This window comes from Nansenia antarctica (genome assembly GCF_963989245.1).
Source record: "Nansenia antarctica genome assembly, chromosome: 11".
Classification (NCBI taxonomy): Eukaryota; Metazoa; Chordata; class Actinopteri; order Argentiniformes; family Microstomatidae; genus Nansenia; species Nansenia antarctica.
The window spans coordinates 14,835,406-14,860,763 of NC_137681.1; the positions used below are offsets into that span (position 1 = coordinate 14,835,406).

At 45.2% G+C, this 25,358-nt stretch overlaps 1 protein-coding gene across 1 annotated transcript in view; it reads left to right on the top strand.

Moving 5' to 3' along the window:
- slc39a11 (solute carrier family 39, member 11) overlaps window positions 1-25,358 on the top strand; it is an 89,184-nt gene that overhangs the window by 6,164 nt on the left and 57,662 nt on the right. The window contains exon 4 of the mRNA XM_080541460.1: window positions 9,989-10,147. Within this exon, the coding sequence (XP_080397586.1) occupies window positions 9,989-10,147 (159 nt within the window). The remainder of the gene's footprint in view (window positions 1-9,988; window positions 10,148-25,358) is intronic.

The following is a 25,358-nucleotide window of genomic DNA, read 5'->3' on the forward strand; positions in this document are numbered from 1 at the left end:
GCATTCGTGCATGAATCCAGCATGTCCTGTTATCTCTCTCAAGGTAATCACTCACACAGCCTTTTATTTGCCGGCAACCCCCCACAATGGTCCAGTCCCCCCACCATCTCTCTCTCTCTCTCTCTCTCTCTCTCTCTCTCTCTCTCTCTCTCTCTCTCTCTCTCTCTCTCTCTCGTGCACACACACGTGTGCACATATACCGTACATGCATGCCAAATATGAGCTGTTTTATGAGGTTTAGTCCAGTAAGGTGTGTATGTCATCATGTGGTGTGAGTAAGGCAGATCCTGTTCCCTCACTCTTACTATTCTGATGCTAATTGCTTACACATAATACTGACACAGGAATACACTTGGTAGAGTAGTTTCTTCTTTTCAGTGACTACTGACTAGATCAGGGGAGTCTGGTGGATGTGTGTAGAAATCAGCGATCGGGCTCATTGTAATGCATGGGATGGAAGGAGGAATGGCATGTGTTTGTTATCACAGTTTCTACCTTCACCAGCCTCTCCTGGATTGGATACTATTTCTTTTTCTGTTTTCTCAATTTTCTCCTTTCTGGAGAACTTTCCAGCTTTGCTATGAGCAGTGGTTTATAGTATGCCTGTAAAGTCTGGCTTCTTGGACAATGGCATGGAGAGAGTTGGTTTTGACCAGTGAAATCATATTATTTGTTTTTATGGGGTTTCCTATGGGAGGAGAGCAGTTTTAAGTAACTCCGTTTCAAGTAACTTAACTGCACGTTCCCTTGTTACTGTGAGCACGGTGAGCTGCCTAAATGACTACCGCCCGGTGGCACTCACACCAATCATCATGAAGTGCTTCGAGAAACTAGTCCGGGCCCACATACTCACACGCCTCCCGCCCAACCTGGATCCATACCAGTTCGCCTACAGAGCCCACAGGTCCACAGAGGACGCCATCGCGACGACTCTCCACGCCACTCTATCCCACCTGGAGAGGGGAAACAGCTACGCGAGACTGCTCTTTGTGGACTTCAGCTCTGCCTTCAACACCATCCTTCCAGACAGGCTAGTGACCAAACTACTAGACCTGGGACTATCACACTCTGTATGTGCATGGATCAAGGACTTCCTGTCTGACCGCCCCCAGAGGGTGCGGGTGGGCTCCCACACCTCCACAGCCCTCAGACTCAGCACTGGGTCCCCCCAGGGCTGCGTGCTAAGCCCCATCCTCTACAACCTCTACACCTACGACTTCACCCCCGTCCACCCCAGCAACTCCATCGTAAAGTTTGCAGACGACACCACCGTGGTGGGCTGCATCTTGGGGGGGGACGAGGCGGCGTACAGGGATGAGGTGGAGCAGCTAGGCAAGCTGTGCAAGGTTAACAACCTGCTGCTGAACCAGTCAAAGACCCAGGAAATCATCGTGGACTTCAGGAGGAAAAAATCTGAGGTCCAGCCCCTGCTCGTCGATGGAGGGAGCGTGGAGAGAGTCTCAACCCTCCGATTCCTGGGGGTGCACATACAGGATGACCTGTCCTGGAAGATCAACACAGCAGCCATCATCAAGAAGGCACAACAGCGGCTCTACTTCCTGAGAGTCCTCAGGAAAGACCACATCGGACAGGAGATGCTGGTGACCTTCTACCGCTGCGCAGTGGAGAGCATCCTCACCTACTGCATCTGCGTGTGGTTCTCCAGCTGCACAGCCGCAGAGAGGAATGCGCTACAGAGAGTCGTGAGATCGGCCCAGAAGATCACCGGCGCCCCCCTCCCCTCTCTGGAAGAGCTGTACAACACACGCTGCCTCAGGAAGGCCTCCAAGATCTCCAGAGACCCATCCCCCCCCGGGTACGAACACTTTGCTCGGCTGCCCTCGGACAGGCGGTTCAGGACCATGTTCGCAAGGACAAACAGACTGAAGCTCAGCTTCTACCCCAGGGCCATTCAGGCCCTGAACACAGCAAAGACCTAGGTTCTAGGCCCTGGACAATCTAGACAATTTGATGGCAGCTACTAGATTGAAATCAAGTGCAACACTGAAACAACTGTGAACATTTCAAACCTGCAAACTGCGACACTTTAAATGAATGTGCAATAACACTATGTGCAATATGACAACCCTCGGGTACATAAGGTTCAGAGATAGGAAATGTTAGAATAGGTATAGCATAGCATAGAGTACAGCACAGTGTTTTATTTGTATAGTAGATAGTGTACATAGCCTTTATTTATGTAAACCAGCTCTTTTCCCTTCTTGTTTTTAGTTATTTTTTTCCTAGCACCAGGGGAGCCCCCCCTCCCAAATTTCGTTGTTTGGTACCTGTACTGTATTAATGACAATAAAGACCATTCATTCATTCATACTGGTCTGGCTGGTGTCTTCAGTCTTGGCTGATGCAATATAGTGCAATATAGACTCAAGACATAAAGGGCTGTATTCAGACTACCACCTGTATAGAGTTTACACTGTAGCAGCTTGCTGAGTCTGTGGGCTCCTGTTTGGAGAGGTTGCATCATTGTTATCCGGTGGGTTCAGATGGAAAGATTGGATTTGGTGTGTGTGTGTGTACGTGCGCGTGATCCTATCCTTGCTCATTTCAGAGTTCTGCCTGTGTGTGTGCATTCAGTGAGTGTGGAATCGTGACTGCTGAAGAGGGGAGAGGAATTTGATGGAGGCTGTTGACATAGACACAGACCTCCTGAGCTTTTGTTTTGTTAATAATATTCCTGCTTTCATTTTCAATAATAATGAAAAAGAATGATGACAGACAAGAAACTAACAACCAGAATAATAATTACAGCAAAAGAAAGACAGACAAAAAGAAATACTTTACTCTTACTGCGGAGAGAGCTGCATTAACCAACCTACATGTGGCCCTCTGGATGTGTGTTCTCTTGCATTTGACGTCCCCCATTTTTGCCATGCAGTCAGCCTGTATTTCAATGTATGCACCACTACCACCACACATCTGAGAGTGAAGAGTGATTCAGTTATGTATATGTGATATACTGTTGAATACAGTCCATACTAACGTGGTGTATATGCTACCAATGATTTAGGCATCTCTGTGTGCTGTGAGAGATTTGGAACCCTGAGAGATGACTATAGCTATACCCCACAGGTGCCAAGTGCTGAGCGTGCCAAGTTGTTTATTTATTCAGGTGTCATGATGCATGCGCCTCTCTCCAGAGGAGAAACTGTGCTTATTAAAGTGCTTCAGGCCCAGGGAGATGTAGAAGGCACTGAAAAAACAGCAAAGAGGTAGAGGAGTCAGTGCAGACCTGAGAGGGAGATGACAGAACCCAAAATGGATCTCTGCTTGACATTATGAACATTTCTTTCTTCACACAAGCAAATACTGAATTGTTCTCGACCTTAATGGATGCAGTAACCATAGCTTTTCATATTGCTAGTGTATCCTTCACTGGATGCAAATTCAAGTCTCAGTGACTTAAGTGGTTAATGTTCTCTTGTTCTCATGAACTTATATTTCTCATGGCTGAGTTTGCACAGCATGGCATACTCTGCAAATGACATTACCAGAGAACGATGGAGACTGTCATTACTCCTTAAGCTGGAGTAGCTGCGGGCAAAACCCAACAGAAAGTCGTTGATCTAATTACTTACTATTCAGCAATCCAATATGTTGTGTTGTTTTTATTTTTTCATTATACTGGTCAGTGGAGTGTTGTGGTGTGTTTACTGAGTTAATGTAGCTGAGTGTATAGAAAGTGCCTCTGAAGTGATTTTTCACTTTCTGTATTTGACGAGCGACACACAAGACAGGACGTTTTGTCACGTCGTGCTGTCATTTTGAATGTTCCCTGCCTGCTGTCTTTTGTTCCCTGCCTGCTGATGTTAATCCATCTCTGAAAGGAGTCCTCCAGCGTCCAACCATTCTTATCTCTTTAGAACCTGTTGATGATATGACATTGGAAAAAAAGATAGCCCTTCATGAATTTTAATGCATGCCTACCGTATTCCTTTCTGTCAGTGTTCACTCATAGTCCTGGGTGTTTGAATAGGCTATGTGTGTACCAATTTTTATTTATTAACTATAGACTCGCTCATGCAGAGACTGCTAAACCAGAGAGGGAAATACATCTGTGACCTTTCACAACTTTATACAACTTTTTCAGGAAGATTGTGCAGCCCCTTAAGCTCTAGTTTTCCAGTCAGTGTTGGTTGAATGATACTCCATACTGGGGATGCACTGATAGCACTTTTTCATTGCTGATAGCAATTCCGAGTACTGACATTTGAGATTGAAAGTTGCGTTGCAAATTTTGCAAAAAGCTAAAATTCCAAACCACAGGCATTGTTATTGTTTTCACCGCACTCGCGTGTCATCTTAGCTCTGCGGCTGTCAATCAATGACGCACGTGTTTGGCAAGTTTTATGATAGTTTGCGTCATGGCATCGGATTGGTATATAATAGTATTCCCTATGTCAAATTCCTGATCCAGTACATACCCATGCTCAGTATTTTAATGTTGCTTCTCTGCACCATACAGTAGGCGTTGTTGTGTCTTCGATTGCTCATGTATTTTTAAACATCCACAGATGGCGGAGCCTTTGCAAAGGGAAAGAATTCCATTTTCGCTCAATCAACCTTGACTGCTAATTGTTCAACTGAAATTAGCTTTTTTCTAGGTGCTGTGACATATATTTGACAGGGTCTGGTTAAAAAGTCCTCAGGTCTTTATGGTCATTTTTCTGTTTTTTCCAGATTATGAAAGTGCAGATTTCAAATGATGAAATCATCAATAAGCTTTCAAATGAGGTCATGCGTTGAAATCTGAAAATAGTTGAAGAAATATGCTTATATGAATGTTGGTCCACCTCAAACCAAATAGCGGAGAAATGCGCTCTGAATCAAAACTCAGGCAAAACAGCTACTAATAGCCAGTGCGAAAAAAGGAACATTGTTACGAACATCTAACTGCATGCTGATAAAACATTAACGTTGGTTTACAAGCCATGTATCACTTACCAGTACTACTGTAGCCTACGGCAGACGAGACAGTGAATCCAATTCACAAATTATAAGCATTTAGTAATCCTAAAACTGTTGTTTGTTATATCGAGTGGGCTCTTCAACACATCGTTGCCACTTTCGTAATATACAAAAAAAACATGCAGCCCTTTTTGCCAGCCCGTGTCATATATTTGATTGCCACAGTGTTTTGCCACTTTTATATTCTATTATTTGCATATTGCAAACAGCAAACACTTTTACTAAACCTCTGCTGTTTATCAGAAATAGAAAGACAGTTTGTACACAGTAAAAACTTATACAGTATGTACAGAAGGAGAGAAAAGCCCAGATGGGCTTGTCAATCATGGTTGCTCTGTTTTGTTATCTTTCAAGCCACTCTTTGAAATGATTCATGTGTAGTTCCAAGCAAAGCCTCTCCAAACTTCTGCCTCTGATACAATCTGTCCTTTCATGCTCTTTGCCCACAAATCCATCTAGGCTTTAGCCTAACACGTACAAAGTGTTCCTCAAAGCGTGAGGCCTGCTGATTGGGGATGTTCTTTCACCATGTATCAGATTAATACGTCTGTGTCACTGAGCACTGTCCTGTGGCAGTGAACCTCTGATGGTAAAAGCTTGGATGACACAAAGATGTAGTTCTCTTATTATGCTCCATTGACCCTGTTCTGCTGCAGGGGACAAGGTGATTTTTTTCCCCCCTTGATGAGGGATGCAGGGATGGACACTCCACTGTCTGGAAGGCAAAGGTGATTGTAGACTCTCACATAGCTATTGAAAGAGACTGCATTAGGTAGGTGGCAGCCTGATGAAAAGCTGATACATGCTAAGTGAATGAATAGATGCAGAGGGATATTCTGGTCCATGACATGATTGCATCAAGGGAACATGTGTTTCTTTTCATAGTGTTCATGTGACAGAAGCTAGGTTCACACATTGATCCACACATTGTATGAAGAAAAAATGCCTGCTCAATCCAAAACGTTTCATAACCTAAGTGCCTCTAATAATCAGTTATGTCAGCCTTGCAAAATTCAGTGTGAAAGACTGTTGGCTTTAAACTGGTACCTTGGTGATATTGACAGTACTCAGTGGGTGGGACAACAGGAAAAACCAAATTTAGCTAATTTTGACACAAAATATCAGATATTTGAGATGGGGAGAAGAAGATCTAGGTTCCTCCCCTTTATATTCTCCTCCAATACTTTTTGTGAAGGAAGCGAGTGGAGGGCGGAGGAGAGGACGAGGAATCGAGTTTAGAATGGGCCAATCTTCCCAGTCACGATGCAGAGATGGTAATTTGCCAGTAAATTCTCAGGTAGAATTGCCAGAGACATCAGTCCAAGAGAGAGGAGAGAGGAGAGTACCAATAGGGGGACTGATTATGCCACGACACGCATTTTTCCTCTCAAGCAACAGGCGACTCAAACTAAGTAATCTCTTTTTGTAAGGACCTCCATGGCAAGGTAAACTCACTGTGTGATGAATAAATGTATGATGTAATTGAGCTCAAAGGTACAATGAAGTCGAGGAGAACTCACTGTGATGAATAAATGTTTGATATAATTGACCTCCGAGGTGCAGTGAAGGCATCTCTTCTCTCCCCCTCCTAGGGTGAGGAAAATCACAGTGAAATTGAGATTGCCGAAGTGTCTCAAGTGAGGCTGGGTCATATAACAATATAACGTTTGTTAAGCGTCCCCGCTCCCCGTTAGAATCTGATAAAGAGGAGACGAAAACAGGCAGGATGCGTGGAAAGAGAGGGAGAGAAAACAATTTATTTTCTCCGTTCCGAGAAAATAAAGCTCATTTACATACACTCATACAGACACACACAGAGGAGCTGGGAAGAAGCAATATTTTCCCTCGTTTTGCTGGTAACTAACCTGCCTTCCAGTTTGTAATCCTAATTGTTTAATGTTTAACCAAAACATTTGAAAAGTTGCCAGTTTTGTCTACTATTGATTTGAACCAGCTATAGCTTCAGCACTGACTTTGATTGAAAGGTATGACAGAATCAGGTTCTCAATAGTTTTACAGTCTCAATCTGTTTTACAGTCACTGCATATAATCAAGGCCAAGGCCCTGAAAAAAGAATTTGCTCTAGACTGCCACAGTTTTACTGTGTGGGTTTATAATCCATTGATGAGCAGAAAATGTCCATCAAACTTTACATAGAGCATTATTTAATGTATATCGTGATAATTATCCTTATTGACCAGTATGACCCCAACATTTTTTTTTTTTTTTTTTTTTTTTTGCTGTATCGCCCAGCTCTAGTCTGGTTGAAAAACCTGAGACGACTGTGTTGTTATTGCCACTGTGGCCTCAGATGACAGTTGACAGTGCAGAGTGTGTGCTCAGCCCCAAATCAATAGTGACACAGGCGGCTACATAATTCGTAGCAGGAGGAGGGTAACACAAAGACCTGTCCATCATCCTCCTCAGAACTAATTCCTGTCCCAGAGTAGACTCACTGATGGAGCTGCCAGTTGTGCCTGATAATGGAACCACGGCTGACTTCTCATCCCCCCCAAAAAAAACTGGGTTTGAAAAAAAAGAAAACGGGTTTGGAAACAGGATGGATTGTGCAGCTCCCCTGTGTAAGAAGGAGGCATATGCAGTTTGATGATTTTGCATATTTTAGAAGAATCCTGCCAATAGCTCGGAGCCCCTGTGTGAACAACTCTTAATTAACTTTTAATCTTATTAAATGCTGTGTGAAATGTGCTAATGGATTGGCTGCAGATTAGAAAAGGAGGTTAGTACCTCCAAATAGTTTGTTCTTAGGGTGTTGAATATAAAATCATGGATTATGTAAGTGTAAATCTGTTTGAGCTCTCCGTGGGCTGCTAGATAACATCTTAAAGGCTGCACCGCGTCTTCTATTATTAATGACCTGATATAGAAGCTGTTCTCACTGCGTCTGTCATAGTTCCCCCTTAGAACTATATATAATAATTAACTTTGTTGTTCACTCCCCATGTCTCCCATAATTGCTTTTTTTTAACACTGTTAATTAATCCTCGATGAATAGAAATCATTTGGACAGGTTTGCGGTATCCATGACGCAAACACTTAACACTTAGTCTCTAAACTTTAGAATCTAAAGAAATGTTGTAGCTATGATTCATATCTCATACAAGAGTAGAGCTCTATTATTATTTTTATTTTTTTAACAATAGGTGCTTTTCAGGCTCTACTCTGTTCAACTTGTCAACCTTTTGTCGGGATGTTTCAAGGGTCACAGAGCCTCATGCCTACAGAGGAAATTGAAAGTAGAAAAAGGTTTCTGGTTAGAATAGATTTACATTTATATTTACATTTCTGGCATTTAGCAGACGCCTTTATCCATAGCCACTTACAACAAATACATTTGACTAAGTAAGTGTATGTATCTATCCACCAGTCATAGCAAGAAAAACTAATCTATGCTCGGGCCAGGGGCCATTGGCAGATTTACATTTTATGTATGTATTTATTTACAGTAGAGAAACTGTACAGGGGGGGAACTTAAGGTATAGCCTGAAGAGACTGGGTTCAGTTATTTCATGACTAGAGGCTAGCCTTCTCCCTTGTTTAGTGCTTTGACATGGCTTAATTGCTTGCTTGCCGTCACCGTCGCCTGTTGTGTGAGTTCAGCGACAGCTGGGTTATTAGTGCGCTAATGCTTGCTTCTAGATTGAGGCTATTTAACATGGAAAGGGTCCTTGAAAACCAGTTTTTATCGTCATCTAATTTGGGAGATAATTGCATAGTGGGATGTTTGTCTTTGATAGAGAGCTCCACCTCCTCCTTCCTTCTTGCTTGTCTGACGAAGACCAGGAATGAGTGGAACTGGTGTCTGCGGAGCTCACCACAAGACACAACTTCACTCTTTCGGAGCCTTCCACGCGGGTGCCCCTGATCTGGTACCAACCCAGTGGCAGGTCCAATGTGATTCCTCTCCTTTGTGAGTAAACATGAAAAAAGGGCCGCGTTTGGGTTTTAGTTGTCCAACGTCCAATTGCCTGTGGCGCTGCTATCGTCCTCCAGTTGTATTGACTCTGAAAGCCACCGCCTTACTGAGCAGCGTGTGCAGGTCAGCCGTCAGTGTGCTCTCTCCGTCTGGTTCTGTTTCTTCACTGTTGATGCTTTTCCCAGCGTAAGTATGAAAATGTCACCGTCCAGATAGGAGCAACAGAACACTCACCTCCCTGCAGGCGCTGGCTATTATTATACTGATGGGTCCTCTCCCCGGTGGAAGTGGAATGAATCACAGTTGATGATGCTGTTGGAGGGAGTGTTGGATTCTCTGGGGCTTGCTGCTCCTGTGGTTGTTTTCTTTGAACAGTAGACACACTCTACTGTGAGTAGGCTCACTCACGTGCGCATGCACACCCACCTGCACGCACACACACACACACACACACACACACACACACACACACACACTCAAACACACACTCAAACAACAGACACACACACACACACACACACACTCAGGAGTGTGGTTCTATAACTCCACAGACCTGTGCCTGCATTATTCAGTCTTCCAACCCCTGTGTACACACAGTGGAAAGTGCCACGGTGTGTGTGTGTGTGTGTGTGTGTGTCACACATCACTGAGGACAAGCGGGTGTTTGTGTAAAACAACTTTCTAATTGTAAACAGAGAAAACGGTGGTTGCACGGTTGTGAGAACTGTGTCCACTGTAACCCTCTAAGTACGGTTCACTCCAAACGTGTTCATCTGAAGAAGAAAAAAGGTTCCAGAGTGGCAGCTGCAGACGGGACACTCAGAGTTGAGTCTCGCCTGCAGACTTCCCTCAGTGTTTCATTCTGGAGTGTGTGTTTGTGTTTGTGTTTCTTTTCCTCCCGTCTTCTCCATGTGTCTGACATAATATTGAATTCATCATGCCCCCGACCCAAATGATTTGGAGGGAAACGGGGGGTCAGTTTGAAGTCACCTTTTGAAATAGCCAGCGCTGTTTCTCACAGAAGATCAACCCCACCGTTGTGCTGAACACGTTCTTCACCCTCAGGTGATGTTGGCGGCCTCGTATTGGTCGTTGCTGGCGCCTGCAATAGACATGGCGGAGGATTCGGGGAAGTACGGGGCGTTTGCCTTCGTTCCTGTTGCCGTTGGCTTCACTCTCGGGGCGGCCTTCGTCTACCTGGCAGACCTCATCATGCCTGCCCTGGTGAGTAGTGCTGCAGACACACACACACACACTCACACACACACACACACACACACACACTACAGTCAAACACACACCAGTGTTCACACTCTTACTTCATACTCCTCATACTGCTCGTCACTTATACTATGCCACATGGACGGAAAGATGAGGAATAGATAGACAGGACAAAAAAGGGAGGGTTGAAGAAAAAAGATGGAGTGAGAAGAGAGAGTGAGAAATGGAATAAGAAGGAGAGGGAAGTTGAGGGAAAAGGACAGGGAGAAAGAGAGAGACAGTGTGAGAAGGACTTGGACAGAGTTGGGCGTTTTGAAACAGTAGATTTGAAGATGGAGAGGGAAAGGCGGAGCTCCAGGGACAAGGACAGACACACACATGCACAGGACGGACACACGCACAGGACACACACATGCACAGGACACACACACACACACACACACACACAGAGGACATGGACATGATGTGGGTAGACTGCCACACTATATCTGTTTTACTGAATATCACGAACCAGCAGGTCCATAACCTTGGGCGGAGTGTTTTTGGTTGCGCTGCCTTGGGATGTTGAAGTGACTAAAAAGAGGGCGCATTTTCAGGCAGCACAGACAGCGTTTTGAATAGTTTTTGATGTTGTTTTGACAGAGCTTTGAGAATCATCAACCGTAATGACTCCTATTTGGATGTCTAGACATCGGATGTCTTTTATAATGTCCCATGTCCTTCTAGCCTACTACGTACAATGAAAATAAAAATACTGTATATTTGTTATTGTTGTTCTCAGTCAATGGTTAGCTGACAAAGTAGGCTCTGCTCTACAGCCTCCGTTCACAGGTTGAATAATAGAAAACATCAGCACCTCCTCCCCTCCTCCTCCTTCTCCTCCTCCTCCTCCTCCTCCTCCTCCTTTCTCCATGGTTTCCCCAGTTATGATGGCGGTGGGGGGGGGGGATGTGCTAGGCTAGTTAGCACGTCAACAGACTGAGATGCTGGGGTCTTGGCTGGGGGTCTTGTTTAGACAGCTGCTGGTGTCACTTTTACAGGCTCCTGCACAAACACTGGGCCCTCAATGAGTGAGGGAGGGTGGGAGAGAAGCAGAGGAGGCATTGCCAACCCCCCCCCCCCCCCCCCCCCTCCCGACTGCTGCTCTGTTCCGGGAATACATTGTATGTCTGATCTCTCTCTCTCTCTCTCTCTCTCATCAACACCACCGTTTCCCTGGTCCCCTTTTGTGCTCGCCAGCATCTCTGGGATAATGGAAAACAAGCGTTGAGAGGTTGGGTGATGGGAGGGCAAGCTGCTGCAGGATTGAATGTCATAGGAACAGCAACAGGATCGGAGGGACATTGATACTGACCTAGAAGGGGATGTGGAAAGATGGTACACCTTGTTCTTCTGTCTCTCCTCTCCTCTCCTCCTCATCTCTTGTCTTGGCTTCTTCTTCTCTTCTTCTCCTCTCTCAGAGAGTTGTGCTTTGGTAGAGACCTAACCGTAGCTGTGGAAAGATTGGAACTCTTTTGGTTCCCTCTCCTCTCCTCTCCTCTCCTCTCCTCTCCTCTCCTCTCCTCTCCTCTCCTCTCCTGTCCTCTCTTCTCCGTATGTTTGAGCTATCAGCGTACCTGAATGATGAAGCACTCTCATTACCTGCAGACCCGTGGTCCCCGTGGTAACACCAGCCTGTAATGAGGGTACCAGTCATTTAAGAGGGGCTTGACACCCCCCCGGAATGGGAGCGTTGCATCATGGGAGGTGATCATTACTGCAGTAGGTTTAGTCATGGTAGGGCAGACGATTTCTCCTTTTGATCGCAGGTCACAGGTGACATTTAGAATGTCTATATAGTCTATATTTTGAGGCATATATCCACCATTTTGCTACACTTTCTAAACAACAAATGCATTGAGGACCCTTGTATGACATCATAGAGAACAGAATCAGCTATAAGAGAGAGCATTGTGCCTGTAAATGGCAGCGCTTGAGGCTTAGCATAGCTGCCAACAGTCAGATGGTCCCTCAGCGTGTCTCCCAGCGAGGGGGCGGGCCCCAGATCAGAGCGCAGGGGGGGGGGGCCCTGAGATGCCCCGGAGGGTTACCGTGGAGACGTTGGGAAAAAAGTTGACGCTTCAAAGGAGTGGGATGAATATGATAACGTTCTACTGCTTTGATATTACAGTAGCGGTTGTTTTACTGACCGCCACATCAGCGGTGAGAGAAGGACACATTCAACACAACACACTGGAGAAATGGTGACGCCCAAATGACCTCATCCCTAGTCTCCCCATGTACCTCCACACTGTCAAGTACTTTCCCTTCTATAACTCTCTCCTCTCCCCCCCCTCCCCGTCCTACCAACAAACCCTGCAGACTCAGAGAGAGACAGGGATGTTGATTGTGTGTGTGTGTGTGTGTGTGTGTGTGTGTGTGTGTGTGTGTGTGTGTGTGTGTGTGTGTGTGTGAATGTTAGTAGCCATCTAGGGAGCTGCTCAGAAACAGGTGGTCCAGAGTCAAGGTCTACCTCATTAACCTTCTCCACTCCTACACTCTCATTAGCATAGCACCAGACATCCTGCGGCTACAGGACGGTGTTCCGCTACATTTCCCGCGAGTGTCATCATTATGCTAATTACACCACAACAACGTCAACAACTAGCGTGGCAACGTGCTTGTCGGACCACTTCAATGAACTTGGAATGCATTTAGTTATAGTACACAGTGTTCTTTCGGCACTTTGCCAGACATTTTAAGCCATGCTCTTTTATTTTATTTTTATTTACAATTTTGTATTTTTCTTTTTTTCTTTTTTTCTTATTTAAAGTTTGCACTAAATATTTAGTTAAGTTTGCCTAAATATTTTGTCCCAATTGTTCATTCAGAGACCCATATAAGGGAACAGTTTGGACAACAACAAAGTTGTTGTTAACAAGTGAACACGCTGGCCCTAGCTCAGTCCAGCCTCTGATCTGACCTCATTAATCAGCCAATTTTAGCACAGTAGGGAACACTGCCATCCATGCCATTTTGGTAAGGCGTATCTTACTATTAATAATCTGACTCCAAGAAAGAGAGCGAGAGGGAAAGAGGGAGAGACACAGCCACATAGTCATTCATACAGTACTCACAGACCTCAGACGAGAACACACACAGGACAACGCTTTTGTGTAAAATCTTAGGGACTCGTCTCAATTTGTTTGCCTTTTCTTCACTGCTTGTCTTTGATGGACAGAATGGAGGACCTATAGGACAATAGTCTTTTCTTCCGTTCTGGTTCACCTTGATTACTGACCACACACACCCACACCCACTCACACACACCCACACACACACACACACCCACACACACCCACTCACACACACACACACACCCACACACACACACTCACACACACACACACACACACACACACACACTCACACACACACACACACACACACGATTCCAATTCTTGAGTGGTCTGTGGTCTAGAAGTCCTTCTTTAATTAAAGGTCCTATGGGAGTACACACACCTTCGACTGCTGATGTGACTTGGGCTCTGTTAAAAGGCCTTTATTATCAGGGGGATTGTTAATGAAACCTTTCATCTTCCACTAGTGGTCCACTGTTATCCCCAGCTTCACACACACAGCTTGTTACTTCTGCAACACACACACACACACACACACACACACACACACACACACACACACACACACACACACACACACACACACACACACACACACCTCACACACCATCCTCTCTCTCTGTCTACTCTACATTTACATTTTGACATTTAGAAGATGCGTTTATCCAAAGTACATTTGTCTAAAGTAAGTGAATCATCTATACATCAGAAACAAAATCTCTGCTAGGACCAGTCACAATGCTAGGAGGTGAAAGGATTACCTTTTTTTTTGGTTTTTACTTTAAAAGTATTAACAGTAGAGGAACTGTACAGTGAGTGGCAGTGGGGGATGAAGAGGTCTTTAGGAGGGACAGTCAAGATGTTGCCTGAAGAGATGGGTCTTCAGTCTACGGCGGAAGATGGGTAGCGATGCTGCAGTCCTGACGGTACTGTCTGCTCCACCAAGCTTTCTTTGTCATTGACCCTCTGAAATAACAGGCTGTGTGTGTTTTCTCATGTGCTGCTATTCATAATGCCCCTCCAGATCACAGCTCTATTTAGCCTTGTTTCTCTCCATTTGCACCTTTCATTTCCATTCGTGCTCCCTCTCATGATGTCACATGGGGCTGTTCTGGTACACAGGACAGCACGATTGCTTTTCTAACGCAACTTAGCTAATGCTTCGGAGGACTGAAATGACACCTGGAAACATCTGAGCAAATTGCTCCGCCGACTGTGAACTGTATTTGGCATCTAGGCTTAGAGCCTAGTCTGAACTCTGCCAGTTTTCCAGACTGGTCCGAGGAGATGCGCCTGATCCTCTATCTACCCTGTTGTTTATGCAGGTATGGTAAACGCCCGGGGCCTCCCTGGGGGCCCTGTCTCTGAGCGTTACCTCTCCACAGCGGGCTGATCCAGCGTGTGTCAGCGAGGACGGGGCCCCCACGCCGCTCGTGCCCAGGTGAGAGCCGTGGCTAATTGGACAGGTGCACGACAGTGCGACCGCGTCGCCCCCCTTGCCCCGATGTGTCTCCAACCCCCAGTGCTGTGAGAAAGTGAGGCGCTGCATTAATAAAGGGCCTTCAGCTCGCATTAGGACAGTCTCCCTCCGAGCCGCCGGCTTCATTAAAGACCAGACACGCGTCCACTTCCACCGCCGCCGCCGCCAGCGTCTGCTCCGTGGAAGTAGCCTCTCTCTGTGTTTGACACAGGCAGCAGAAATGCTCTCTTTTTGGCATGTTCGCCAAATTGGCGTGGTCTGAGGGACCGTGTCCGTTCTACTCGTTCTGCTTGTATGGTCTAATCTCTCTCCCCAGTCCCCAGTCTGGTGAGGGACTAACAAGAGGCTGTTATTCAGCAGCCCCCATGACAAGGCTGGAGAAGAAAACCATCAAGGGCTCTCTTCTTAAAAGAGCGGAAGTAGAGAGAGAGAGAGAGAGAGAGAGAGAGAGAGAGAGAGAGATGGAGAGTGGAAGGAGAAAGAGTCACAGACAGAAGAGAGTTTTAGCCTTGGTAACATCATTTTGAGAATGTTTGTGATGTGAAGAGTTGTTGTCCGTCCTTGAAGCAGAGAGAACAGATTCAGGTCCCTAAATGAGATTGGCTACAGGAGTAACATCACCTCTTGCAGGAGGGAAGGCCTGAAATTAATTATTGAGATGAGCAGAAAACAACTGTGTGTGTGTGTGTGTGTGTGTGTGTGTGTGTGTGTGTGTGTGTGTGTGTGTGTGTGTGTGTGTGTGTGTGTGTGTGTGTGTGTGTGTGTGTGTGTGTGTGTGTGTGTGTGTGTGTGTGTGTGTGTGTGTGTGTGTGTGTGTGTGTGTGTGTGTGTGTGTGTGTACGTAGGTACGTACAGTGGCAAGAAAGTAAGTGAACCCTTTGGAATTGCCTGCATTTATGTATACATGTGTCTTTAATTATGGTCTGATCTTCATCTAAATTATAATAATGTTGTTATGTATATATACATACATACATACATACATACATACATACATGTATACATACATACATAAGTACAGTGGCAAGTACAGTGGCAAGAAAAAGTAAGTGAACCCTTTGGAATTACCTGCATTTACATACATTTCTTTGCTTTGATCTTCATATAAATTACAATAATGTACAAGCACAATGTGTTTTAACTAATAACACACAAATGATTGTATTGTTCTTGTCCATTTTGAATGCATCATTCAAACATTCACAGATACGTACTAGTCAATGTCATTTTTTGCATTCCATTGAAAGTCGGAGGTCGAGTTTGTCTGGAAAGCAGTTGCTTCTGTGACGTTCAAATGTTTGTTCATGGCAACAATATGAACATGGCAACAGTTTGTGGAAGCCCCAGATTGCTACAAATCTGCTTTGTGGGGTCATTTCGGTTTTTGCTTCATGCATGTCGAATATGCGCATAATATGCGCATAATGTGCATACGGTCTACCTGTCAATTCTAAAGTGCACTTTTACTTTTAATTCTTCCTCTCCTAAACCAGTAGTCAAGCCTAAAGAGGCACTTTTACATTTGAAAGTGTTTTTGATTTATATATTTATATTTATTATATTATACTTTATATTATAATATAGCAGTCATATTCTGTAATGTGTCTGAATGTTAAAGTTCCGAAAGTATAAGCAAAATAAATTAAAGTAACAGTTTATTATATATAAATAGTAGCATTTTGTTCTCCTTCCGCACAAAACACGTAGCGAAACTGTGACCCAAAAAAAGGTTCATACCAAACCGTGGGCCAACTGAACTGTTGCACACCTAGTATGTATGTATGTGTGTGTATATCTGTATGTGTGTGTCATCGTGTGTGCGAGTGCGGGGGTCAATCCCAGAGTCCAGGATGTTGCAACAAGGGGAAAGACTCCATGATTCATGCCTTGAGCAGCATCACTGATGGCCTCATTTATTCATGCTGCGTACAGAACTCATTTTGCACACTGGGTGTCACATAACTGGAAATCACACGGGCCAGCCTGTGCTTTTCCTACAGCCCTGCATCCCACTGAATAGTAATTCACCTTTCAAATGTCATCTGCCCAAACTCAGTGGCCTTCAGCTCTCTGGCCTGTCTACCTAGCATGACGGGAGAGGGGGATGGCTATCCACTTGTTTTTAATTTCAGCCACCCAGACACAGCTGGTGCAGGGAGAGCAGCGAATGAGTGAGAAAGTGAGGCTTTGGGAACTTTTAATTGTCAGACATGTCAGATTATAGTGAAGTTTAAAGGTGAAATGAGACTTGGGGGTGGGGGGGGGGGTGAACGGAGGTGAGTTCTCATCTGAAGGGTCATAGAATGCCGGGGGCCTCTGTTTGACTACAATTCCGCAGGTTAACCTCAGGTCGTCTTGGTACACCATGGGTCGAGGCCATGCCAACGCGATGTCGAGGGAGGGGAGCGAATCAAACGCCCTGCTTTAGGCTAAATCTCTTTCTTTCTCTCTCCCTCTCTCTCTCTCTCTCTCTCTCTCTCTCTCTCTCTCTCTCTCTCTCTCTCTCCCTCTCTCTCTCTCTCTCTCTCTCTGCAACACTACTTGTTGCAGAGAGAGAGGCAGGATGATACCAGTGTGGACGAACGGCCTGTCAGAAGTAGTGTTGGAGAAGGGATTTATTCAGATTTGTTAGATTGAGTGCTTGTTGAAAGCACTCGCCAGTCCACTCAAGTGGTCAGTGTGTGTGTTCACTTAGCCCTGAGTGCTTTTAACTGAGCCGTGGACTGATTGCAACATTTGATTATCTGTGTGTGTCTGAATAATTTAGTTATTTATTTTTAAATTTAAGATTCGATTTTTTATTGTCTTCATTGCCCAGAGTACAAGTAACAAGACAATGAAATGTAGTTTGGAATGTACATTGAAATGTAGTCATAACCAGATGCCAAATAGCGGCATGGTGCAAAAGACACGATATTGTAGACGGTTCAGGTTTTCAGGCCCTGAAGGAGAAGCCTCTCCATGGCCTTCCTGAGAAGTCCCTCTCTGATTGATTGTTTTGGACAGAGGCTAGCCTCCGGTTCTTGTTCACCCTGATTGTTGTGGCTTCAGAATGAGCGATGCTCTGGGATGAGTTTCTAAAAGCCACTCATGTTGAGTTAATCAAGCTTTTATCTGACTGGGTTTTGCGGCCAAATGCACACGGGCGCGCGCGCGCACACACACACACACACACACACACACACACACACACACACACATCTGATTCCAAGTCATAATCGCAATTCTTGAGTGGTCTGTCATCTAGAAATCCCTGTTTTATGAAAGCTCCTATGTGAGTGCTGTCTTTCCCAGTCCTGCCTGACTGGGTAGTTAACCATGCTGCTGCTCGCCACAGCCCAAAGCTACCAGGTGAGAAGTCCTGTTATTAGAGCATCATACCACCCTGTTCTGGCCTGTAGTTGAATAATAAGTTGCTGTAAGGGAACTGACCTTTTGTTTGTGTATTTGTGTATGTACTGTGTGTGTGTGTGTGTGTGTGTGTGTACGTGTACTGTGCATGCAAGCGTGTGTGTGTGTGTGTACTGTGCATGTGTGTGTGTGTGTGTGTGTGTGTGTGTGTGTGTGTGTGTGTGTGTGTGTGTGTGTGTGTGCGTTTGGTCAGTCCTCGGGGGCAAAATGGCACCCGACCCAGGCTCTGCCGTTGTGCTCTGGGGTTGTGCTTGCGCTGTTCTGCCTACCCGGCAACAGGTGCCATGACAACAGACTGTGCCTCTATGGCAGTGGTTCTCAAACCTCTCCTCGAGGACCCCCAGCCGCTCCACATACATGATCTGTTCCACCACCACCAGCACACCTGATTTAACTAATCAAGTACAAAGCAATTATCATTTGTACTTGATTAGTTGAATCAGGTGTGCTGGTGGTGGAACAGATCAAATATGTGGAGCGGCTGGGGGTCCCCGAGGAGAGGTTTGAGAACCACTGCTCTATGGCATAAGACCACATCAATTATTGGCTTGTCATTCAACAATGGTGGTGTTTCCTAGAACTAAGTTGTGTATGTCAGCCACCAGCATCACCGATTCAGTGGCTGGTGAGCTTATGATCTTTGTGAAGAAGGAAATGAGCATCAATGACATTTTGGTCCTGTGTTACTTTCTATCTACAGCTCTTAACAAACAAATCTGTTTGAGATGCAGCCGTACTTGTGTGGGTTGAAAACAACACCAAGATTGCAATAATGTGGCACTATCATTAATAACACATGTGTTCTCTCTCGCATCATTTCTGGGGTAGCAGTATGCTCGTGTTTACCAGAAGACTTTCTTAATAATTTTATAATTAATAATAATTTAATAATAATTTTAATTTAAATAATTTTAATTACTTTCTTCCTGCTCAATCCAGCCAGTGGAGTGGGTCTTTTTGTCAATATAATCTTTGGCACAGTTATGGTTTCTCACCCATCTCTTCTGTTTGATGGTTCAACAAAAAGAGCCCTCTAAATGTTTACCTTTCATTTCAACTAAGGGCTGTCACTGGGTTTAGGTTTCACGATTGGAGCAAGTGGTTGATGCTCTTAATTAGTGACTTGGCGAGGGAGAACGTCAAACTCCTGCATATGATTTATTTTTAACAGTGTTGAATTGCTGATATTCTCAACGGCAGTCCCCCCCCCCCAAAACCAGCTAGTTGAATATTTGATAGTGGTCTCACGTCTAGCGTCCTAGACCTAGATTTTAGTTATGTTTTTACGATCTCCCTCACTGCTAATACACCCTACTCATTCCTACAAATCTGGAGGCCCCACTGAAACAGCTCAGGTTAATGAACTCTCTGACACTTATACAGCCAACACTTATACAGCTGACACTAGGATTGCTGCCACAACCCCCTAGGTCAGGGGTGTCAAATTCAAACTTACTGAGGGCCAGGCTGACGTTTGTGAATAAAATCTGGGGCCAGACATTTAGTACAATAATATCGAAGAAATATAAGTAGGCTAGTAACTGTATTAAAAAAAAGATTATGCTTTTTCCATGTTTGTGGGTAATTCTTAATTAATAAAGCTTGATTAATAAAGCAAAATAGTATTTATCAAGTGCTGAACAATGTGTTTGTATAAAATGATAACTGCATAATACATTTGCATCATAGTAGCCTACTTTTGTCTGTAACAAAATAATAAATACCGTCTTTATTACCAGCAAAACTGATTAATAGAGCAAAATAGTAGCCTATTTGTTCTGAACAATGATTTTCTATAAAATGATAACTGCACAGTTTAAACAAAACACATTTGGATCACAGTACTTTTGTCTTTAACAAAACAACAAATAAGGTCAAAATAGTAAGTAAAATGCAACAAGTCGTATCTTGTTTGTATGGCTTACTTTGGAAACTTGAATACGACAATAGGGCCTATGATGCCAAGTCCAAGCAAAATAGGCATTGTGTTTTTAGTTCAACAAAAAGTCAATGTCGGGGCATACAACATCACATATCTTTTCAATGCAATTCAAGCCTTTCTGTGAAAGGCTTAGATGCTGTCGCTATGTAAAGTCATTATTATTATAAAGCTTGCATTCACAGCTCCCACACATGGAATGTGTATGCGAGTAAACATGTTTTGTTGTTGAAGGTTGAAGTCAAGTTCTTTGACTTTACATAGCGACAGCATCTAAGCCGTTCACAGAGGGAGAGTTTATTCAAAATTGCATTGAAAAGATATGTGATGTTGTATGCCCCGACAAGAAGCAGGAATTTGAAAATACCGTGGCTAGTCCTAGGTCAAAGGTGAAAGGTCAAAACATTTTTGTCTCCTTTTAGTTGCCCTCTCAGGGGAACACGGATGTGACTTGAAGGTTTGTTTTGTTATTTGGCCAGCCCTCTCCTCTCCTCATCCAGTCCAGTGATGAGGCCTAGCTGGCTGTCTTCACAGGGCCAGCCGAGTAAACAGTTACAGTTACAGACGAGTTACACTACACTAAGAGCCTTTGTGATGACCCTGGTACTGTAAACTGTTTACAGAGTACAATAGGCCGCCCAGTAACACTCTATCACTGTCCCTCTCTTCTCATCCCTGTCTCTCTCTTCTCATCCCTGTCTCTCTCTTCTCATCCCTGTCCCTCTCTTCTCATCCCTGTCTCTCTTCTCATCCCTGTCCCTCTCATCTCATCCCTGTCTCTCTCTTCTCATCCCCGTCTCTCTCTTCTCATCCCTGTCCCTCTCTTCTCATCCCTGTCTCTCTCTTCTCATCCCTGTCCCTCTCTTCTCATCCCTGTCTCTCTCTTCTCATCCCTGTCTCTCTCTTCTCATCCCTGTCCCTCTCTCTTCTCCTCCCTGTCTCTCTCTTCTCATCCCTGTCTCTGTCTTCTCATCCCTGTCCCTCTCTTCTCATCCCTGTCCCTCTCTTCTCATCCCTGTCTCTCTCTTCTCATCCCTGTCTCTCTCTTCTCATCCCTGTCCCTCTCTTCTCATCCCTGTCTCTCTCTTCTCATCCCTGTCTCTGTCTTCTCATCCCTGTCCCTCTCTTCTCATCCCTGTCCCTCTCTTCTCATCCCTGTCCCTCTCTTCTCATCCCTGTCCCTCTCTTCTCATCCCTCTCTTCTCTTCTCATCTCTCTCTTCTCTTCTCATCCCTGTCTCTCTCTCTTCTCATCCCTGTCCCTCTCTTCTCATCCCTGTCTCTCTCTTCTCATCCCTGTCTCTCTCTTCTCATCCCGGTCCCTCTCTTCTCATCCCTGTCTCTCTCTTCTCATCCCTGTCCCTCTCTTCTCATCCCTGTCTCTCTCTTCTCATCCCTGTCCCTCTCTTCTCATCCCTGTCTCTCTCTTCTCATCCCTGTCTCTCTCTTCTCATCCCTGTCTCTCTTCTCATCCCTGTCTCTCTCTTCTCATCCCTGTCCCTCTCTTCTCATCCCTGTCTCTCTCTTCTCATCCCTGTCCCTCTCTTCTCATCCCTGTCTCTCTCTTCTCATCCCTGTCTCTCTCTTCTCATCCCTGTCTCTGTCTTCTCATCCCTGTCCCTCTCTTCTCATCCCTGTCCCTCTCTTCTCATCCCTGTCTCTCTCTTCTCATCCCTGTCCCTCTCTTCTCATCCCTGTCCCTCTCTTCTCATCCCTGTCTCTCTCTTCTCATCCCCGTCTCTCTCTTCTCATCCCTGTCCCTCTCTTCTCATCCCTGTCTCTCTCTTCTCATCCCTGTCTCTCTCTTCTCTTCTCATCCCTGTCCCTCTCTTCTCATCCCTGTCTCTCTCTTCTCATCCCTGTCTCTCTCTTCTCATCCCTGTCTCCATCTTCTCATCCCTGTCCCTCTCTTCTCATCCCTGTCTCTCTCTTCTCATCCCTGTCTCTCTCTTCTCATCCCTGTCTCTCTCTTCTCATCCCTGTCTCTCTCTTCTCATCCCTGTCTCTCTCTTCTCATCCCTGTCCCTCTCTTCTCATCCCTGTCTCTCTCTTCTCATCCCTGTCCCTCTCTTCTCATCCCTGTCTCTCTCGTCTCATCCCTGTCTCTCTCTTCTCATCCCTGTCCCTCTCTTCTCATCCCTGTCTCTCTCTTCTCATCCCTGTCTCTCTCTTCTCATCCCTGTCTCTCTCTTCTCATCCCTGTCTCTCTCTTCTCATCCCTGTCTCTCTCTTCTCATCCCTGTCTCTCTCTCTTCTCATCCCTGTCCCTCTCTTCTCATCCCTGTCTCTCTCTTCTCATCCCTGTCTCTCTTCTCATCCCTGTCCCTCTCTTCTCATCCCTGTCTCTCTCTTCTCATCCCTGTCTCTCTCTTCTCATCCCTGTCTCTCTCTTCTCATCCCTGTCTCTCTCTTCTCATCCCTGTCCCTCTCTTCTCATCCCTGTCTCTCTCTCCTCATCCCTGTCCCTCTCTTCTCATCCCTGTCTCTCTCTTCTCATCCCTGTCTCTCTCTTCTCATCCCTGTCTCTCTCTTCTCATCCCTGTCTCTCTCTTCTCATCCCTGTCTCTCTCTTCTCATCCCTGTCTCTCTCTTCTCATCCCTGTCCCTCTCTTCTCATCCCTGTCTCTCTCTCCTCATCCCTGTCCCTCTCTTCTCATCCCTGTCTCTCTCTTCTCATCCCTGTCTCTCTCTTCTCATCCCTGTCTCTCTCTTCTCATCCCTGTCTCTTCTCTTCTCATCCCTGTCTCTCTCTTCTCATCCCTGTCTCTCTCTTCTCATCCCTGTCTCTCTCTTCTCATCCCTGTCCCTCTCTTCTCATCCCTGTCTCTCTCTTCTCATCCCTGTCTCTCTCTTCTCATCCCTGTCTCTCTCTTCTCATCCCTGTCCCTCTCTTCTCATCCCTGTCCCTCTCTTCTCATCCCTGTCTCTGTCTTCTCATCCCTGTCCCTCTCTTCTCATCCCTGTCTCTCTCTTCTCATCCCTGTCTCTGTCTTCTCATCCCTGTCCTCTTCCTCCTCCCCCTCTGTGATGGTATATTGGGTGACCTAATTTCTCTCTCTCTCTCTCTCTCTCTCTCTCTCTCTCTCTCTCTCTCTCTCTCTCTCTCTCTCTCTCTGTGTCTATCTGTGTCTATCTGTCCACCCCCCTTTCAGTTGTTCCCCCAGAGACGTGAGACTCAGGCAGTGGCTGTTCCCATGTGTGTATATGTAAACACTGCTCTGGAGCTTTTTGAAGGGCAGCCTGTGGTCCGGTGGGGCCAAGCCCTTGGGAGTGCGTCTCAGAGAGGGGTCCCACGGCACTACACCCCCCCACTATTTCCCACCCAGCACCCACAGGCCAGAGGTTTCTGAAGCCTCTTCGCATTGTCTAGTACCCATTATGTTGTACATTGGCTCTTTCTTTGGATCGAATATGTTTATGTTGTGTTAGCAAGGCCTGTAGGCTTGTGTGTTGTTACGCAGCATGTTCCTGATACGCAGCACATTCCGGGACCATGTGTTTTAGTTCTTCTGTATGCTCAGATCAGTAACCCCAGGATTAGAGCATGCTGTGTGGACCCATAGTCCCACGAACACTGCACCTCAAGGGCAACATAAACATTAAACAAGCAGAAGATGATAAATGTGTGATGTCCCTCGACACACTCCAACATGAGCTTGTGTGTGTGGGGGTGGTACTGTACTGTACTGTACATGTTCCCATGACACTCGTATAGCAAGGGTGTGTACACAGTTCTGTACTGTCTCTACTTCAATGTGGCTGCACATGCAGAGCCTTTCCAGAGCATCCCTATGTACATGGCTATACACATGCCTACGAGTCATATAGGCTTCTCCACTAAGCATTGAGTTAATTTCAATTAGTGTGTTCAATACCTTTTCCCTGTTTCATTCCACTTCATTCCACATAACCTTATTTACATATGGACTTAAATGTTTAGGTTTTTTGTCTGGATTGTTTGAGTTAATACCAAAGTCTGGTGCAAATTTCACTTGAATAATGAATAATATTCTGTGATTAATCATGATTAACCACACGTTTAAAATACTAGTATTTACTTTTGAGGGAGATTTTTTGTTGTTGTTAAGAAATACTTGATGTTACATTGCAGTCAACACACACTGCTCATCTCACAAGTGAATCACATTCTTTTCCAAAGGACTAGCTCTCAATAGACCTATTTTCACACAATGTCCTGTCTTTCAACAATGACATAAATATCAGTAAATACAAAAGACAAATGTACAGAACAATAGGCTATCACTTTCATATTTGACAGTACATCAGTGCCTTATGTCATCAGTGCCTTATCTCACCAGTGCCTAATCTCAAGTTATAATGCACATTCTTTGTGTTAGTCAACATATTACTACCAGATACTCAGTAAAAAATGTTTGTCTTATTACTTTCAGTAACATTTTCATTTAACGTTGACTATTTTCACTTCCACTGTATGTTATCAATAAAATGTATTCTTGGCATCTCTTAACAGTGCAATCTTTCACAAATACATACATTTATTCAGACCTCTCCTTTACTCTCCTTCAGCTTCTACTGGACCATGGTTAGTCAGTCTGAACAGTGAAGTTGCTCGTCCTGTTTTACAAGCTTATCTAGGTCGGGTGCTATTTTTGAGGATGAAAGACGCAGTGTGGCGTGTTCATTATTCAGTCGAGATCTGACAAACATCACCAACCTACTCTGAGACAGCCGTCGCGTGTGAGCGAACTGTGTTTCACTCGATGAGACATAGAACAATAGAACTTTCAAACTTTCAAACTTCTCCTGGAGTGTCACACTGGAGATCAATAAGCTCCAGCTGCATGTTCCAGCTCCATTCTCATGATCGTATGAGAGAGGACGTGACACAAGTTCCAGTGAGTCTTAATGTTGGAGAAATCAAGGCAAGTTGCCGCGTTGTCTCACTGCGCTGGGTGGCGACACCTCCACAGAAGCCAGTGTCAGAAAATGAATGAAGGACATGTTTCTCAACTGCCTGGTGAACATCACCAGCTTGGCTCTGAATGCTTCACATTGTTTAACAGTTCATGCACAAAAGCATTTTTTGTCACGGGGCGGCTGTGGCGCAGGAGGTAGAGTCGCCGTCTAATGATCGCAAGGTTGGCAGATCAGCGGTTCGAGCCCCGGCTGGCCACATGTCGAAGTGTCTTTGGGCAAGACACTGAACCCCAAAATTGCCCAAAATTGCATGGCAGCTTGCCGCCATTGGTGTGTGAATGTGTGTGTGAATGGGTGAATGAGAGGC